Source organism: Hylobates moloch, unplaced genomic scaffold (genome assembly GCF_009828535.3).
Source record: "Hylobates moloch isolate HMO894 unplaced genomic scaffold, HMol_V3 SCAFFOLD_15, whole genome shotgun sequence".
Classification (NCBI taxonomy): domain Eukaryota; kingdom Metazoa; phylum Chordata; class Mammalia; order Primates; family Hylobatidae; genus Hylobates; species Hylobates moloch.
The window spans coordinates 31,754,611-31,774,192 of NW_026652290.1; the positions used below are offsets into that span (position 1 = coordinate 31,754,611).

General features: G+C 41.5%; 1 protein-coding gene across 1 annotated transcript; it reads left to right on the forward strand.

Annotated features, from left to right (window-relative positions):
- Nucleotides 1-3,272: 3,272 nt before the first annotated feature.
- Nucleotides 3,273-9,226, forward strand: LOC116484194 (interleukin-36 beta-like). Its single transcript, XM_058428092.1, has 5 exons — nucleotides 3,273-3,285; nucleotides 3,825-3,932; nucleotides 4,234-4,298; nucleotides 5,648-5,777; nucleotides 9,117-9,226. Exons 1-5 carry the CDS (start codon nucleotides 3,273-3,275, stop codon nucleotides 9,224-9,226), a joined length of 426 nt encoding a protein of 141 aa, XP_058284075.1.
- The last annotated feature ends 10,356 nt before the right edge of the window (nucleotides 9,227-19,582 follow it).

Here is a 19,582-nt window from a genome sequence, read left to right on the forward strand (position 1 = left end):
CTTGTCTTCATATATCTCTAGAGTACACCACACTTCAGTAAAATCACATCAGGGTCTCCCTGAACTCCCTCACCACACGCTGCCCTAGCCAAGTAGCCAAGGTGAGCCTGTGGGTCTCTAGGTGCGCCAGTCATCCAGATGGGGGCAAAGCTCCCAGTCCCACTGTCTGTTTGAGTGATTCTCTTGAGAGTCTCCATCCTGGATATGCGATAAGAGAGCATCCCCTGGCCCTTCTCCATGAGGAGGTCAAGAACTCACCTCTCACCACAAGTGATGCCTTTCCTGCAAAGCATCCCACTCCCTTTCTCTCTACCCTGTCTTCCTCTTATTCATGAGATACTACATACATTTGTTTATCAAAAAAATTTGTTAGTTCCCGTAGGAGGTCAGCACCGTTCCAGCCACTGAGCACATAGTTCTCTGGCCTCATGACAAAACAGGTTCCCTGGCCCCACAGAACTGGCATTTTGGTAGTGGAGACAATAAATAAATAAATAAATAAATAAATAAATAAATACATACATACATACATACATACATACATACATACATACATACATTTTCCAAAACCATGGAAACATACATTTTATGAAGAAAATAATTGAGCAAAATAAGGGGCTAGGACATGGGTGAGGGACTCTTGGAGATAGGCTGGCTGGGGAATACCTTATTGAGAAGTTGGCTTTTTTGCCTATGTATGGAAGAAGAGAGTGGACCACTTCTTCACCTGGGGAAGCCTATTCCTTCAGAGGAACAGGAAAGGCTCCCTGCAGGCGAAGATAAGCTTGCAGGGCAAGAAAATCAGCAGAATCCAGTGCATCCAGAGCAGGGAAGTCAGATGGGCAGGGATAGAAGGCAGCAGAAAGATAAGGAGGACCCAGATCATGTGAGCTTGGTGAGGGCTTTGGTTATTATTTGGGACATAAAGCAAAGCTATTAGAAGGTTCTGCACAAGACAGTCATACGACTGTATTTACATCTTTGATTCTGGTCACTGCTAGGCGGGCATCTGACTCTAGGGAGGTAAGAACAGAAGCAAGGAGACTATTGCAATACTCCAGAAGATAGAGTCAATGGTGGATTTCAGAGAGCAGAACCACAAAGAGTGATTGGGAGTAGGACTGACCAAAAATAATTCGGTTTCAAGATTAATGATTTTCTTTCATAGCCAACATTGAAGCCAAGTCTGATTCCTAATTCAGAGTTAGGAAGCCACAAGACCTCCAAGTTCTCTCCTCTCCTCTCCTGGCCACATTATAGATTTTTCAGTATCCACAACTGAATGTAAGACTGTGTTCCAGCTAGTGCAGCATGCAGGAGACTATGACCCAGTGGAGGCATGTCACATAATAGTTAAGAATAGAGAGACTTGGCTTCTAACTTGGCTATATTTCTTAGTAGCTATATGACTTTGGGCACATTCTGTCATCCCTCAGAGCCGCTGTTTTCTTACATGAGAAATAAAATTAATGGCCACTAAAGAGTTGTGTGTGGGATGGGTGCAGTGGCTCACGCCTGTAATCCTAGCACTTTGGGAGGCTGAGGCAGGTGGATTGCCTGAGCTCAGGAGTTCGAGACCAGCCTGGGCAACACGGAGAAACCCCTTCTCTACTAAAATATAAAATACAAAAAATTAGCCCAGCGTGGTGATGGGTACCTGTAGTCCCAGCTACTTGGGAGGCTGAGGCAGAAGAATCACTTGAACCTGAGAGGCAGAAGTTGCAGTGAGCCGAGATTGCGCCACTGCACTCCAGCCTGGCGACAGAGTGAGAGCGAGACTCTGCCTCCAAAAAAAAAAAAAAAAAAAGAGTTGTGTGTGAAGATTAAAAGGTTACTCAGGTAAAGCTCTTACAACTTTATCAGAAACAGAATAAGCTCTCAATATTTGTACAATATAAATGTGACATAGTGGGTGTGTAAAACTCCTGCAAGGAGTACTGTGACTGGCCTAACATCACATGCAAACACAGCAATGGCTTCATGCAGTTTAGTGGGTCAAGACAGCCACACCTCTGCCTCCAAGGAGGACCAGTAAAGGCGTTCTCCTCAATTCAGCATCTCGCCTAATCCACATTTCCTCATTGCTGTTTTCTGATGTTGGCTCTGATCTTGTTAATCAGGAAGCGCAGACCAGTCATGCTTGTGTTGCTCCACTGTCACTCCTCCAGAGCCCCAAGAGACCTTTGGGCCGTGTCAGCTTTCTTGCCAAAATGAACACACCCAGGGGCAGGAGAGAATGCTCTTTCCTTGGTCATTAGGGGGTCTGGGAGTCCTGGACCAGCTTTTCAGAACACTTACATGCAACTAGAGCCTTGACTTTGATACCAGGGACAAGACCATCTCTTGCTGAAGGTAGCTTCTGCTGCTCAGAACCCAGGTATGGGGAACTTCTTTCACATCTCTGTGTTTAGCCTTAAGGTGCCTCTGGGAGTCTTGTCAAAGGTGCAGAGTACTGAGGGAGCCAGGGCTGCTTACAAGGGTGCAGGTTGGTGATCTGCTTACCCACTGTGTAGGGACAATTATTGAATCAGACATCAAGGATCCTGAGGGAAGGAGGGTTGTGAACAACAGGTTCTCATTGTGGAGCATCTGTGATATTCTTGGGGACTGTTCTGGTGCCCTAACTAGAAAACCAGAGGCAGATGACCCCTAATAGTCAAAGCACCTTGTGGGGCCCATCAGTGGCCATGTGCAGGATCCTTACAGATGTCTCTTTGGGTGAGGGATGGAGGAAGATGGGCTCAGTGAGGCAGGTTAGCTACCAATTACTTAGGAGTGTTCAGCTTCAAGTCAGGAAAAGTGGTGATTAACCTGCTTTGTGGAGGGCTAAAATGGAGATACACACACACACACACACACACACACTCTCTCTCTCTCCTTCCTCTCAACCCAGAGACTCTGAGCACTAGAAGGTGCCTGTGGTGATGTGTTGGAACCTCCTAACAATCCCAGATGAGATGAATGGAAAGCATGCCAAGACCATCACAGCCTGGAGAAGCAGGACTATGCCAGCCACAGCAGAGACGGGAGCTTCCATTCAGGGCTTTCTGGTCTTGAAATATGCCGTACCCATCCTTATTCTCAAATACACATCTGGGAAAGGCTCTCAGGGCAGCTCTCTCTAAAGAATTTTTACAGTAAAATTTTAGGGGGAGAGGAGAAAAAAGCATAACATTTTTCTTCTCTCCTTCTCTCATGTGGCCAACTGTTAACAACCTCCTCACCACCATCTGATCTATCTTGTTCTCTTCACAAAAGGCTCTGAAGACATCATGAACCCACAAAGTAAGTGGTGAATTGCAAATCAGCTTGGAAATATCTCCACCTGACCTCACCAAAGACAACAGAATGGAAGGACCCCTATCATTTGCTAAGCTATAAATGTATTTGCCCTTGCTAAAACACTCAGTTCATAAAACAGCCTTTGAAAATCTCAGGGCATCTAGCTCTTTTATTATTATCTGTATTTAGAATTCCTTGTTTATTTTGATAAGAGGATTTTTAAAACAACATACCGATAACTAATTTAAATATTATGGGATTTTGTTACCACCTAGACATTTTATCATTCGGAAAAAGACAAGTCACTAATAGCCCTAGAAAAAGGTGAATCTTGGGACTGTGATTGCACGTAGATCCTTTCAGATGCTTTGATTCACAGACTAGTCCCTGCCCTATTTCTCCTCCATTTATTGTTATAGCCACTACTTCTCAGAGCAATGAGACTCTCTCCAGAAACTCAAAAGCCATTAATACCAGGATGCAACTGGAGTCCTGAAGTTGATAACCTCACATGTATTTTGTGCGTTTTTGTCATCTGGCAGGGGAGGCAGCACCCAAATGCTATGCTATTCGTGATTCTCAACAGATGGTGTGGGTCCTGAGTGGAAATTCTTTAATAGCATCTCCTCTTAGCAGCAGCATTAAGCCTGGTGAGTGAAAATCAAACCCACTGTTGCTTCCTGAGGTGATGCCAGCTTCACCAGGAATGAGGCTGAGCTTGCACAAGCCTGGCCCTGGACCTCGCCCACTTCTAGGCACCAGCCCAACAGCCACAGGATGGTCAAGTGAGAAAGGACACTATGATTCCCTTCCACAAAGGGAATCCCATATCTAGAAATGAGAGTGTGAAGGGTTGACAGCTCCTCTTACCAAAAGAAAATATCTTCAGATTAGAAGGGCTTATCCATTCAAACAAAAACTAACCTTCTCCTTGGAATTTCTCTCCTTCAGGTTCCAACCGTTGCTACCTATGTCCTCAGATTCAAACTCCATCATCTTTCCACCACCAAACCTATGCAGCTTTCTAAGTTGGCATCCTCTTTTCTAATAACAGGGAAATATTCCTTCCTCCCATCAAAAGTCAGTCCATCTCAGCTTCTTTCCCTGTATTCAGAACTTCAATGTTTAATTCAAACTAAAGAATGAGATGAATGTGAAATTAAAGGTTTGCATGTCTTCATAATCCTAATGAATTCTTAATGTCATTCATTAATAATTTGACACACAGTGTATACACTTAACCCTTGAACAACACAATTTTGAACTGCACAGGTCCACTTAAACATTGATTTTTTTCAATAAAAGTTACGCGAAATGTCCCTGCTTTTCCTGCCTCCCCCTCTAACTCCTCCACCTCTTCTGCCTCTCCACCCCTGAGACAGCAAAAACAAACCCTCCTCTTTCTTCTCCTCAGTCAATGTGAAGATAATGAGGATAAAGACTGTTATCATGATCCACTTCCACTTAATGAATAATAAATATGTTTTCCTTACGAGTTTCTTAGCCTACTTCATTGTAAGAATACATTATATAATACATATAACATACAAAACGTGTTAAATGACTGTTTATGTTATTGGCAAGGCTTCTGGTCAACAGTAGCTTATTAGTTAAGTTTTTCGGAAGTCAACAGTTATACATGAATTTTTGACTGTACTGCTACCCCCATGTTGTTCAAGGGTCAACTGTACTTTGGTTAAGATCAATTGCTAACCATGGTGAATGTAAACCAATCCAGATTTTAAAAAATCATTTATATTATTTTTAATTTCTTTCAGACAACTTCTAGAACTGAATGTTTTTTGTTTTTACTTTATAAAGTCGCTGGAAGAAGAAGCATCAGCTATGATACTTTCTTGTTATTATTATATTTTCTGGAATTTTGTTAGTATACATTCAATCTACCACTCCTCTATAGGGATACTTTTAAGCCAGTTGTCCATTTTGTCAGGGTTATTTTAATTAAAGTTTGTAATATAATCTGCAAATCTACTAACCAAGTACATGTAGACTGCAATAAATATACCATAATATCCTGAGCATGAACATGAGCATAACAGGCTGTCTTCTCTCAAGAGACCTTGTCCTTCTTTGCACATGACAAGCAGGCATATTGGGTCTTGCAGTGGGTACCCACTGCTAAATTCAAATTTCTCAGCCAGGCATAATTTGTCCCCAAACCTATGCTTCTGGCATTATCTCTTATTGCTTTAGTTCCCCCTATTCTGTTTGGGATACTCCTTGAACCCCATCTTACATGCTGTTAGCAGGCCTTTTACTCCAGTCATTGCGGTGCAACCAACTTTGAGACAGTGTAACCTGGCAGTGTATTATCTCAGCAACATTGAACATTTCTCTCTTCCAGCTTCAGGGCTCCCAAGATAACACAGGGAAGGACACTTGCTGGAACCTAGTTGGAATTCACACATGCATAAACCTGGATGTGAGCCGGAGCTGCTCCATGGGAACCCTTGACCAATGGGGAATAGGAGTGGGTGAGGAGCAACTTCTCTTATCCATCCCACAGGTGGACAATTCCGAGATGCATTCATTCTTCATGGTTCCTCAGAGGATCCCAGCAGTATTGAGACATAATCACCCATGGCAGGGCTAAGTTCAAGAACACATCCTGAATTGACTTCTCTCATTTCCCTGCTTCAATTTTCCCAGCCCCTTCTCATGTTCCCTAGGGTCACTTGTCATTATCTTGCATGCAAACCCTTGTCTCAGGCTCTGCTTTCTGGTATAAACCTAGCTAAGACAGATTCTATCAAAACCAACTTCTTTTCTCAACTAGCCACCTCCAACACATTGGATTTCTTCCCTCTATGTCCCTGCTCATGCCTTTGCACACATCCCAATCACTTTCATTGCTGCCTATGTCTTACTAACATCCTAAATCCCTTCCAGCTGTTTAGGGGACTCTCCTCATCTTCCCAACCAAAGGCAACATCTTAACTTCTGCGAGGTCCATAGCATTTTTGCCTTCTCATGGGACATTTATTTTCTTAGGCTTTGTGCTATAGCTTCTTCTCCTTGTCTTGGCCCATTTGCTCTCTTCTCCTCAACCAAATTCTAGGTACATAGAGGCAGAAATTTGTCTCTTTCATTTATGCACTCCCTTTAGTTACCAAATCTTCCCTCCCTCTTAGCAGTTTCTCAGAATACTGTTGAAGCAAATTAATTTTCATTTCATGTATCAGCATCTTCCCATTAATACCAAGGTGTGTCAGGGAGAATCTTGCATTGTCATGGCCAGGGCAGCCCTCAACTTCAAGAAGGGTCCAAGGAACTGGAAAGCTTCTCACAGAATATGGAGAGGAAAACATAGAAAGGCTGCTTAGAAACTTCCCTGTCTCAATTCTTCCTCCTCTTCTCCATATGCCAATATGGCCCCAGGGGAATGTGATGATACAAGGGCATCCACTCAGGAGGAGATGGCTGCAGAAATGAAACATAACCAAAAGTATCCCCAGGAGCTTCTAGCCAGTATCCTCTGCCTCCCTCTTGGAGGGCTCCGTGCATAGTCTGAGGGTTTGCACTTTGTCCAAGCCTTTCCCCACATGTATTTATGCATATGCACAACAGCGTAGGGGCACAAGAGAAGGAGACCGGGGAAATTCATCATTGCAAATGTCTTCTCTGACAAGGTCATGACTAAGCACAAATGGCCTCAAGGATGGCCATGAGAGACTTGCAACAATGTACTTGGATATGTAGTACATAGGTTTTCTGAGAAGGGCTGCAAAGAATGTGAGTTCTGTACATAGCTAAATGTACAGAAAGAATCTATAGGAAGATGGTGATGAAAAACACAATGTAATCCTGCACTGTGCTTATAAATATCAGCTTCCCAGCTATCCCAGGGGCACTGAATATGAGCAAGAGATACACAGCCAGCCCACCTTACATCACACCACCTGTGCCCTCTGCCAGAGGAGTGAGAATATTGTGGTGGTGAAGGAGGAAGAAGAGGAGGAGAAACCACAGAAAGACTTAAGGGGTGTCCTCAAATATTTTATTTGCTCTCCTGGATCGAGAGCTTTGATGTTCTTTGCTTAAATCTAAGAACCACAGGAGAAGGCACTTCCTGTGCCTTCTGTTCGATCAGTATCAGAAGGCACTTCCCAAACAACGTGGGTTTCCTAAACCTTGCAAGAAGGTAGGCTAATTCCTTGTCTATCTGTAGTATGGAAAAAATAAGGACAGCATACACACAAACACACACACACACACACACACACACACGAAATAGAATATCGACAATTGGAGAAAGAGCACGAGCAGTGTTATTCCCCCTGTTTCAGTCTCTGAAGCACTAGTTCCTATGACCTTTTTTTCAAGCCAGTGAGGTAACTCTAATATTCAAGGAGATGTTGATGCTTTTGTTGCTTTCTTAAGCAAGAGTCACGGTCCTCAGGCCCAGGACTATTGGATGATGGGTTTTTCACAGGGTGATAGAGAGGGAGTTTACCCTTGTAACACTCAAAGACAGTTCGTCCCCTGAATCTCTTCCATTCAGAAACCTGAATGCAAGTCCATTTCAGAGATCCCTGCTCGCTTCCACCCATCCTTTCTCTTCGATTTCTGTCAGCATGCATATCTGCCCTGCCCTTTCCTCAACTTCTGTTTCCTTTATTCTTCAGAAGAGAAAATGTAAAAAGCTCTACAAGCTTGCAGCTGAGAATCTGTGTCTCTCACTTAAATCAATAAGTTTATTTTAATGTTGTTGATGATCTAATGTGAATTAGGGGCAAGAAAACAACACTTGAGTTGTCAATAAGAAGGAAAGGGAGATAAAGATGCAGTTAAAGAACTGATCAGTTAATTACCTTATTAGTTTGAGTCACTTACAAGTAGAAGATTTCTGTTTATAAAAAGAATACTTCAAAGTCAACTCTAGGCCATATGGTTGGGAAGTAACACCAGAAATAAGTGAATAAACTACATAATGTCATTCCCTTGATGGTTCTCTCCTTAACTAAGGATGCAATTAAAAATGAGATACAGACTAGCAAAGACTGTGCAGCTGACAGAGTGCCACCTCCCTATATCTAATAGCAAACATCAAAAGATCAAAAACCATACACTGATGTTCTCTATTGCTTGTACAGTTTAGCAGGTTAAATTTTGCCAATTACAGCTCTAGTTCTCTAAAATCAGTTTTATCTATGCCTATAATAGCAGTGTGGCCATAATAAAAGCCACATCTAACTGACCAAGGCCAAAGCCACTAGCAATGGCTTCTCCAAACTCATAGTGTAGTTTGAACCCCAAACAACAAAGCTTGTGTTTATCTCAAAGGAAGTGTCAGGATCAATAATTTGAATTATTCAACAAATATGTTTTGAGCACCTATGCTGTTCTAAGTGCTGGGGACATAGTAGTAAACAAAAACGGGAAAATATGGCCATCCTTTTGGAACTGACATTAAATTTTGAAGGTTTGTAGGTAACAGTCCCCCCTTCCAATCCCCATCCACGTTCAAACACTTAGAAACTATGTTGATGCCAAAATCAAAATCATAGCAATGCCTTTATTATTGTTACAGCTGGATTAGGGAAGTGAGAGGTGCCTCTTAGTCTTTTGGGGCCTCAATCTAGACTTTTGGGGCCAAAAGAATGCCCACCAACTCTAATTTCATTTTCTCCAGCCACTGTAATAATCCATCACTCTTCAGCAGAACCAAGTGAGTAAGGCTGAGTGGAATGCAAACTCCAAGCTGCTCCAGGCAGCCTCAGTGTAGAATCTGCCCTTTTAGCCCCTACTCAATTGGTGGTTTAGCAAATGTCCACATCTTGCTAAGCCTAGGAGATACTTCTCCTCTCCTGCAGGTGGAAAGAAGTGGAAGAGTTCCTGTCAACATCACCATCTCAGGAAGAACGACAAAGTTTTCCCATCCATGCAGACCAACATAGGAATGCCAGGAAGGATGCAGAAATAAGAGGAGGACGATTCCCATCTCTACCATCTTTGAGTGGGTTTGGTATCAAGGAAATGCTACAAACGGAATAAGTTGCAGAACTTTTTCTCTTTTCTTGGGTTCTGGAGAGTTTGTAAAACAAGGACACTGTATTTTTAAAGAGTTGGTAAATCATACCTGTAAAGCTAGAGAAGGTTGGAGTCTTTTTAAGAGTATATTTGGACTACATAGCCTGTAGATGTGTTTTGTCCAGTCCTTAGAGTGTTTTTTAAAAAATTGTAAAGTCAAGGTTTTCATGAAAAATGGGAAGATCAGACAACATTGCTCCTGAATTCCCACAGAGCCACAAGCTACTAGAGCTCAATCTGTTATTTCTTTTCTTGATGTATGGAGGTTAAGTCCTACAGAAGAAACAGCAGAATTATTCAAAATTATTTACATAATATGCAATTATTCACTAGAGCATTAGCAGTGAAATGCTCTGTTTAGTATGTATAACTTAAAAGGAACACATACAATTAAAAGTAATTGAAAGACATTTCTTCTTAAAAATTCTATAATCTTACGCTGGTAAAATAAACTAGTTTTTCCCATGTAATCGAGTCTATATGATATTATTTTTATAGTATATTATTTTTCTTCATCCTTTTGCCTTTAGCTCCCATGTGGTCTGCTCTTTATCTACCATGGGCAGAACCATGTATTTCCATTCCTATGTAATAGGATCCCAATGAGTTGTTTTCTCCCAAAAGATGCAGCAACAAAAAGTTAGGGATTATAGCCATGGAAAAGACAGTCAGTTGTTTCTTACAATGGAATAGTAATAGTCTAGGCCTCCTACTGTAGCCACCAAGTAGCCACACTGGGTATCCACTCTTTCATCCATTGATTTGCCCAGCACCACACCTAGTTATTGTATCAGAAAATTTTCAAGCATACAGAACATAACAGGGACCACAGCGTTTGAGAAACACAGCCTCTGCTAAAGCTATTTTCTTCACATGCTGTTTACACTTTTCACTTTTAAAAATGTTAATTTTTCAGTTATTAATACATCGATACATTCATCTTGAAATAAAGTTAAAATATACCAGATAAATCCAAATTCTTTCCCCCCAGATCCTAGTTCCTCTTTCTCCACCCCAGTGATAACCACTGTTATGTATTGGTGTCACTCTGGCTATTTCTTATGCATTTACATACTCATAGGCTCCATTGGAAGAATACAATGTTGTTTTATGTGTGCCCCTGTTGCATCTGTATGTATGTGTCCATGTGCATGCACGTTTCTCTAACTGAAATAATAAAATACATATTTTTCTCCAACTCACTTTTTTTTTTTTTTTTCAAGACAGAGTCTCACTCTGTCACCCAGGCTGGAGCACAGTGGTGCAATCTCAGCTTACTGCAATGTCCGCCTCCCAGGTTCAAGCGATTCTCCTGCCTCAGCCTCCCAAGTAGCTGGGATTAGAGGCATCCGCCACCATGCCTGGCTAATTTTTATATTTCTACTAGAGACAGGGTTTCACCATGTTGATCAGGCTGGTCTTGAACTCCTGACCTCAAGTGATCCACCTGCTTCAGCTTCCCAAAGTGCTGGGATTACAGGTGTGAGCTACTGCGCCCAGCCCAACTCACTTTTTCACTGAACAATGTGTTCAAATATCTGTCTACACTGGCATGGATGGCTGTCTCATTCCTTTACAACTGCTGCAGAGCACCCAGCAGAACGGTTTTACCATCCTTTGTTTAGCCATTCCTTCATGGATGGAGAGTTAGGTTGTTTCCGTATTTTGCTACTTTTTTTTTTTTTTTTTTTTTTTTACAAACAATGTGGCAATGAACATTCTAGTGTATGCCCTCTGTGCAGACATGCAAGACTTTCTTTGGAATAGATAAGTGATCTTAGACAAGATAGCTGAAAAAAATAGATAAAAGAATTGCTTGACCATGGAGTAAGTGCATTCTTTATTTTCAATAGATACTACCTGCCCTTGGATGTGGCTTTTCTAATTTACACTTTCAATGGTGTTTTCATTCTTCCCTGCCCTACATTTTTACTTTTTAAAAATTTAAAAAGTATTGTTGTTCTAGCATATAAAGCAGGAGTTTCCAACTCCTCGGCCATGGTTCAAAATTTTTTTAAAATTTACACTTCCAATGGTGTTTTCATTCTTCCCTGCCCTACATTTTTACTTTTTAAAAATTTAAAAAGTATTATTATTCTAGCATATAAAGCAGGGGCTTCCAACCCCTAGGCCATGGGCCATGGACCATTACCAGTCCGTCACCTGTTAGGAACCGGGCTGCACAGCAGAAGGTGAGTGGCAGGCGAGCTAGCAGTACTGCCTGAGATCTGCCTCCTTACGTGCATGAACCCTATTGTGAAGTGTGTGTGTAAGGGATTTATATGTGCACTCCTTATGAGAATCTAATGCCTGATGATCTTCTAAGAACACCCACATCCCCGGTCCATGGAAAAAATGTCATCCATGAAACCAGTCCCTGGTGCCACAAAACTTAGGGACCACGGATATAAAGGATAATCTCTCACTGTTATTTTCATTTGCACATGCCTGATTACTGATTAGTTCTTCAGTATTCTGCACTCTCCAGTCTGACCTCTGACATCTGACTTCTCCACCAAAACCTTTCTTCTGAGCACCATCAATGACACCCCTGCCTGTTTCCTGATGCCGTGGGCACTCTGCTGTCCTAATCTCAATCAGCACTAGGCACACTCCACTGCTCCCACACATCTTTACATGCACATACTAGGGATTGTGCAACAAGTATCTCTGGGCTTTCCTCAGACTCACCAAAATTTTCTTCTTACTTTCATTTACTGGCTCCCCCTCATGTGACTTCTTGTAGTTGAAGTTCCTCAGAACTCACCCTTGAATCATCTTCTCCTTTATACTGTTTCACTGGATGACACTATTTGTTTCATGAACAAGTGTATGTGGATGTATAAGATTGTTCCCATGCTGCTAATAAAGACATACCCAAGACTGGGTAATTTATAAAAGAAAGAGGTTTAATGGATTCACAGTTCAGCATGGCTGGGGAGGCCTCACAATCATGGCAGGAGGCAAAGGAAGAGCAAAGGCACATCTTACATGGCAACAGGCAAGAGAGCTTGTGCAGGGGAACTCCCATTTATAAAACCATCAGCTCTCATGAGACTTATTCATACCATAAGAACACATGAGGGAAACTGCCCCCATGATTCAATTATCTCCACCGGGTCCTGCCCTTGACATGTGGGTATTATTACAACTCAAGGTGAGATTTGGATGGAACCACAGCCAAGCCGTATCAGTTGACAATTTTATCCCTGGCCCAGAACTCTCCTCTAAACTCCAGATACGCATTTGTAGCTACCAATGTGAACTGTCTCTGAACTTGGAAATTGAATATGTCCTAAGTAGAACGCTTGATCCTTCCACAAACTGCACATTCCAACACTCAGTTATCTCTGTCTCAGTTACAACAGAAACCTAGGAGTGATCCTTGATTTCTCCTTTCACTGACGTCCTACATCCAACCTATTAACAAGGCTGTATCTAAAGCAGACTACCTCCAAAATATGTCTTGAATCTACTCATCTCTCTTCAACTTCCTTGTCACCCACCACTGAATGCCAGACAACCACCAAGGCTCACCTGAATGTGGATCCATCTCCTGCCTGGTGCCCTTCATCTACTCCTGCACCCATTAAATCCATTCTCCATGAGACAGCCAGGATTATCTCTACCAATGGAAATCTTAGCCATGTCAGTCCAATCTTTAGACCCCTTCAACGTTTCCATTTGCACTTGGAAGAAAATGCAAAGTCCTTACCATCATTTACAGGCTTGCCTGAATTGTCTGGCCCCTACCTCCAACCCCTCTTCCAGATAACTCTTTCTTTCCATCACTATCTTCAGTTGTTCCAATCTTTCAGCTCTTTAACCATGCCAAGTTCTTCACAGCCCCAGGACCTTTGCATATGCTATGTTCATGCACAGCCTTTTACCTGTATTAGTTTATTCTCATATTTTCCCTTTCTAGCTCCTTCAAGTCACCTTCCTATATGTGACTTTTTGGTCACCATGTCTAAAGTAATCTCCTTCTTCTACCTCTTGTATCAGCTTTTGACTGTTTCCTTCATAGGGTTTGTAATCACTTTATTGATTTGCCTTTATCTTTCTTTCCTTCCCCCATTACCTTATAAACTCCTTGATTGCAGGGAAGTGATATTTTTCTAGTTTACCATTGTATTTCCAGCCCCTAGCACTGTGTCTATGTTTAATAATTTTTGTTGAATTAATTATTAATAAATCAATAACTGAATAAATGAGGAACTGACTTTCTTCCCAGGGAGTCCACCTTCTTTAACAAAACTAATCTCACTCAGAATAAAATTTGTCTTCCTGTTCCTCAGACTTGATGTCGCAGAGAATGAAGGGACTCCCAGGTCCACACAAGTCCTTCAGTTTGTGAGTGCAGTTGTCTCAGCCCCCTTTAGCCTCACCTTTCCCTTTGACATAAACCTCCAAAGGAAGAACAGTTCTTTCCTCCTCATGTTTCCTTCTATTAAACACCCGGCTTTCTTCCTGCTCTTATTCACCTCAACCAAGTGAAAAGAAACCCATACATCCTGCTGCACACCTATTGTCCTGCTGTCATTACTGATACCACCCTTTCCCCTCTTAAAAATGACACCTTATATATAAATTATATGGTCATACTACTTATGAGAAACTAAGAGTGTTTGGCCCAACTGCTCTCTACCTACTTTCCATTGAAAACCAATAGAATTGAAGAAAGCTTTCATTTTGCTCTGTTGCATCATGATTCACTCTTCTTCTCCTTCTCCTTCCTTCTCCCTCCTTCTCTTCCTCCTCCTCCTCCAGATCCTTTTTCTTCTTATTATTCTCTTCTTCTCCTTCTTTTCTTTTTCTTCTCTTCTCTTTTTTCTTTCTTTCTTTCTTTTTTCTTTCTTTCCTCCTCCTCCTCCCCCTCCTCCTCCTCATCCTCCTCCTCCTTCTTCTTCTTCTTCTTCTGCTTCTTCTTCTTCTTCTGCTTCTTCTTCTTCTTCTTCTTCTTCTTCTTCTTCTTCTTCTTCTTCTTCTTCTTCTTCTTCTTCTTCTTCTTCTTCTTCTCCTTCTTCTTCTTTCTTCTTCCTTTGTGTGGTCCAACTGCTCTCTACCTACTTGAAGAAAGCTTTCATTTTGCTCTGTTCCATTATGATTCACCCTTCTCCTTCCCCTTCCCCTTCTCCTTCTCCTTCTTCTTCTTCTCCTCCTCCAAGAGACAGAGTCCTGCTATGTTACCCAGGCTGGTCTCAAACTCCTGAACTCAAGCAATCTCCCCACCTCAGCCTCCCAAGTGCTGAGAGTCCAGGTGCAACCCACCGTGCCCAGCCATGATTTATACTTTTATGAGAGCCATCCTCCCTGTGGTTCTAACTGTGACATGTGTGATTGCAATTCTTATCGTCTCATTCTGTGCTTTATTCATTTGCAGAAAGAATCCACAATCAATATCAGCTTTATCAATAATAAATGTATCAATAAACAAAAAAAAGTCTTTGTCTTGCTTCTCAATTGGTTCATAACTCAAGTGGGAGACAGGGATTACCCCTATTACCCCTCCCCTCGAACACTAACAATTAACGTGGCAAAAACCAATTCTTCATCCACTGCCAAGGTCATTGGTATCAATGGGCGCTTCCTAACCCAGACAGGACTAATAGCGGGGTTCAGTCTGAAATAATGACTAAGCCCAAGTGGCACAGCAGTGCTGGTGAAGGAAAATGGCTCATTAATAGGGGTAGCAATGCATACTTTAGTCACTCATCTAAAATATGATGTGCACTGGGTCTGCCATTTAGGATCCGTCTGGGAAGGTCCTGTGCTTGACTATCACATTGTCCCCACCCCATCAGCCTAAAGTCAACAGGAACAATTCTGTAGTCCAGTGAAGTCAGATTTTTTGACTTACTGCAGTAAAAGAGACTGTCCATCAGGAACCTGAGCCATACCAAGGAAGAAAGACAGTGATTATAGGATTGGGGGGAAAAGTAATATTTAGGCAAAATTTAAGTGAAGCAATGTTTAGATGGGCTCAAAGCAAAAAGTACTGTATGGAGAGGGGTCCACATTAGATCAGAAGTGTAAAGAGGATCTAGGGTCTGTGTCCTGTGAAACTACAAAGTTAAGATACATGTAGAAGGTTGTGACCGGAAACCTTTTATCTGAAGCTCTGTTCACAGGCAGGAGATTGAGGCTGCTTTTCTGTGTCAACATGATTTATATTATTCAGGCAAAATTGGGATGCTTCATTCTTGTTCATACAACTTGAAAAGTCAAATGTCCAGTTGTCCATGGTTGTAAAGAACAAAGTCTCTTAGTGATTAAAAAAATAGTAGCCACTCAAAGAAGAGGAATGCAGCATGTTATTGGGAGAAATATTATTACTTGTTAATTTGCAGTGTGCTTTATCTGTGCCTTGTTATTCCAGCCTCATGTTTTTACTTTCTAAACACAGTGTATCCAGTGGGGAGCAGAGAGCATGGTCCCACCAACTCACTGTCCAACAAGAAGCAGCTGTCCCTTTGATTCCAGCACAAGCAAAGACCCTCATCGATGGCCAGGGCCAGGCCAAAGGCCCACCAGTGAGCTTGGGATCAGAGGCCAGCAGCTTCCTGCATGAGCTGGGCCAAGCAGTCCAGACACCCGTGTGGATCGGGGTCTCCATGTTCCAGTGGACATGTGGTTTCTCTAGTAGCCCCTGTGCTCCTTTAGCCAAAGGAGCATGGAAAGGCTTCTCTCTCTCTAGAAAGCTGCTTCCTGTTGAGGCTTTGGGTGGGGAAATATCAATGGTAGCACAGGTCAGACTGCTTAGAGATACTAAAGGAAAGAAGGTGAGGGAAATCCCCAGACAGTAAAAATAAAGAAATGGGATTACATCAACATTTTGACGGACTCTCCCAAGTCAGGTTCCCGGATGCTGTTCCATCTGAACATGGGCACTCCCTGAGGTCAAGAGTACACCTCCTAGAGCTGAACAAAGTTGGCTCCACCTAACAAGCCTCTGTAACTCAGAGCCCAGGGCAGGCCACCACTGTGGGCACCCTGGTCCCTAACAATAGACTCAAATTCCCTCTTTCAGAATTCCAGAAGAGGGAGGCATCTTTCTGAAGCCTGAAGTATTGACTTTCAGCTTTTCCCAGTGCCCTTTTCCCAATTCCCAGTGCCTGGAAATGAAGAGGGGTTCAATGGAAGATACTTGTGATTACTATTGCCTACAATGTATAAGGTTTGTATTCAGCACCTGTGAGTCCAAACTTTGGAGTTGCCTGCTTCTAGCTGTATGGATTCAGTCATCTCTTCACAGCTCTGAGTCCCTGATTTCCCTTCTATAAAATGGAAATAATTTTCAGGGTGGGTATTGTGGTTAAGAAGGATAATATGCTCAGCACATTATTCATTCAGCAGAAAAAGTGCGTATAGACCAACTACATTAGTGTCACCCTACCTCTGTCTTGAAATTCATTTGCATCTCTCCACTCTCTTGCTTTTTCTCTTGGATACTGAGTTAGTCATCTCCTGGGGTCCTAGGTCACTCTGACCTTTCCCTAACATTTGTTTTTTCTTTCCAAACTTCAATTTTATTATAGGCTACCTTAATTCTTGATGACCTTGTTTTCTCTCCAGCATACCAGTCCCCTAAAAATCACCTTTCCTGGAATTATCATCATACAGAAAAACATAAAAGCTGTTCTCAGGGAGCCTCCTAGGCTCAGAAGCTTTGCCCCACACAGCCTGCTACTGAAATCCCTCTTGAAGGAAGCACTCCAAATGCAGAAGAATAAATCCAGGATGATTATTCAAAATATTCAGTAGGTAAGGTTGAAGACATACTAATAATTTGGTAAAGTTTAATGTTGTTTTAAAAATGACTAAAAAGATCCAATTGCTCAAACCCTACATTTTAAAAAAGATAGATTTGGCTGGGTGCAGTGGCTCACGCTGTAATCCCAACACTTTGGGAGACCAAGGCAGGCAGATCATGAGGTCAGGAGATCGAGACCATCCTGGCTAATGTGGTGAAACCCCGTCTCTACTAAAAATACAAAAAATTAGCTGGGCGTGGTGGTGGGGGCCTGTAGTCCCAGCTACTTGTGAGGCTGAGGCAGGAGAATGGCATGAACTCGGGGGGCGGAGGTTGCAGTGAGCCGAGATCGTGCCACTGCACTCCAGCCTGGGCAACAGACCAAGACTCTGTCAAAAAAAAAAAAGATAGATTTGATGACAGCAAACAATAAGAATTTCTCTCTTTATTAAAGACACCATAGGAAAAAGTTAGCCAATGACAAGTTAAAATAAGATAGTTGCAACAACTGAAACAGTGAATTAAGACTTAAAAATATATAATAAATTTCTGCAAACCAACAAGAAAAAGGAAAGATATAATAGCATCAAGAGAAGAAAATGGGCAAATGCAATGAACAAGTAATTCACAAAGCAGAAACTCAAGTGGTTAATCTGATCCTAAAGCCATGTTGGATAGCAAATTTTCAGATACTGCGGCATATATTTCACTACCTCAAATTGAAAAAATAACGAGTTCACCTAAAAATCCAAATTAATACCCCGTATATCACCAAAACACTCCTGTACTATAATGACATGTCATGTAATACATCACAATTTCTGCACTAAAAAACTAAACTAATTACTTAACAAGTAAGAACTCACTAGTAGGTATGTGTAGATTACAACAATACTCCAAAGTATATCAGATTCAACTATCAGAAGAAAATGAAAAGCAAAATAAAACAGGACAAACTGAAAAAGACAGAAAATATGTCATATTTAATTCTGCATACCAGTGATCAAAATAAAGGTTAATGGGCCAAATTCAATAAAAAGACTATCAGATGACTTGTTAAACCAAACACACACACACACGTCTAGCTCTATGCTGTTGATAAGAGGTAAGTGTAAAGGAAAATAATTCAAAAAGGTTGAAAATGTAGGAATTGATGAAGACATATGTCAAGCAAATGTTAACACAAAAAAAGCAGTTGACAATATCATGTTACATTGACTCTAAAGTGCCATGGATTGTTAAGATGTACAATTATTTTATATACTACCAAAAAAGAAAAAAAATTGCCCAATGAAGATATATGTCAAGCAAATGTTAACACAAAAAAAGCAGTTGACAATATCATGTTACGTTGAAAAATGCCATGGATTGTAAGATGTACAATTATTTTATGTACTACCAAAAAAGAAAAAAAAATTGCCCAATTACAATACAATACTTTCTTAGAAACATACATGTAAATGGAGCTGTTTTAAGGACATATATTTATAATCTAGTATTCTTTTCACTCACAAAAAGGTAAACATAAATGAGATTAGTCAATTAAAGTATTCCTAAAATTTCTTACTTTTTTTTTTTTTTTTGGAGGCAGAGTCTTGCTCTGTTACCCAGGCTAGAGTGCAGTGGTATGACCTTGGCTCACTGCAACCTCTGCCCCCCGGGTTCAGTCAATTCTCCTGCCTCACCCTCCTGGGTAGATGGGATTACAGGCATGTACCACCACGTCCAGCTAATTTTTGTATTTTTATTTGAGGTGGGGTTTCACAGAAAAGGTGATTTTCTGTCTCTCCTGGAGCTGGGACATTCTCTCCTGCCCTTGGACATTATAACTCCAGACTTTGGACTCCAGGACTTAATATCAGCATCTCCCTGGGTTCTCAGGCTTTCTATCCCAAAGTGAGAATTACACCATTGGCTTCCTAGTTCTGAGGCTTTAGGACTTGAACTGAGCATGTTACCTGCATCCCAGGGTCTCCAGCTTGCAGATGGTCTGTCATGGGATTTCTCAGCCTCCAAAATTGCATGAGCTTATTCCCCTAATAAACCCCCTTTCATACAAGGGGTAATCAAAAAGTTCATGGAAAATGCATATTATGAAAAAATATTGCACGGATTTTGAATTATTTTGCACCAAAATAAACTCCTACTAACTTGTTATAAGATGTTTGAAAAGGATCTAGTTTGAGGCACTAAGAAAGGTAAGACATCGGTTTGTAAAGAGCCCCTATCAGAGCAACATGAATTCTTCTAAAATTGAAGCAAGAACAAAAATCAAATTTATGGTGAAACTTGGGTGGAAGAATGGTGAAATCATTGGTGGCTTATAAAAAGTTTGTGGGGACAATGCCCCCAAAGAAATCAGCAGTTTACAATGCATAACTCATTTTAAGAAGTGAGACAATATTGAAAATAGCACCTGAAGCAGCAGACCATCCACATCACTTTGCAAGGAAAAAACTAATCTTTTTGTGCCCTAATTGAAGAGGACTCAACATT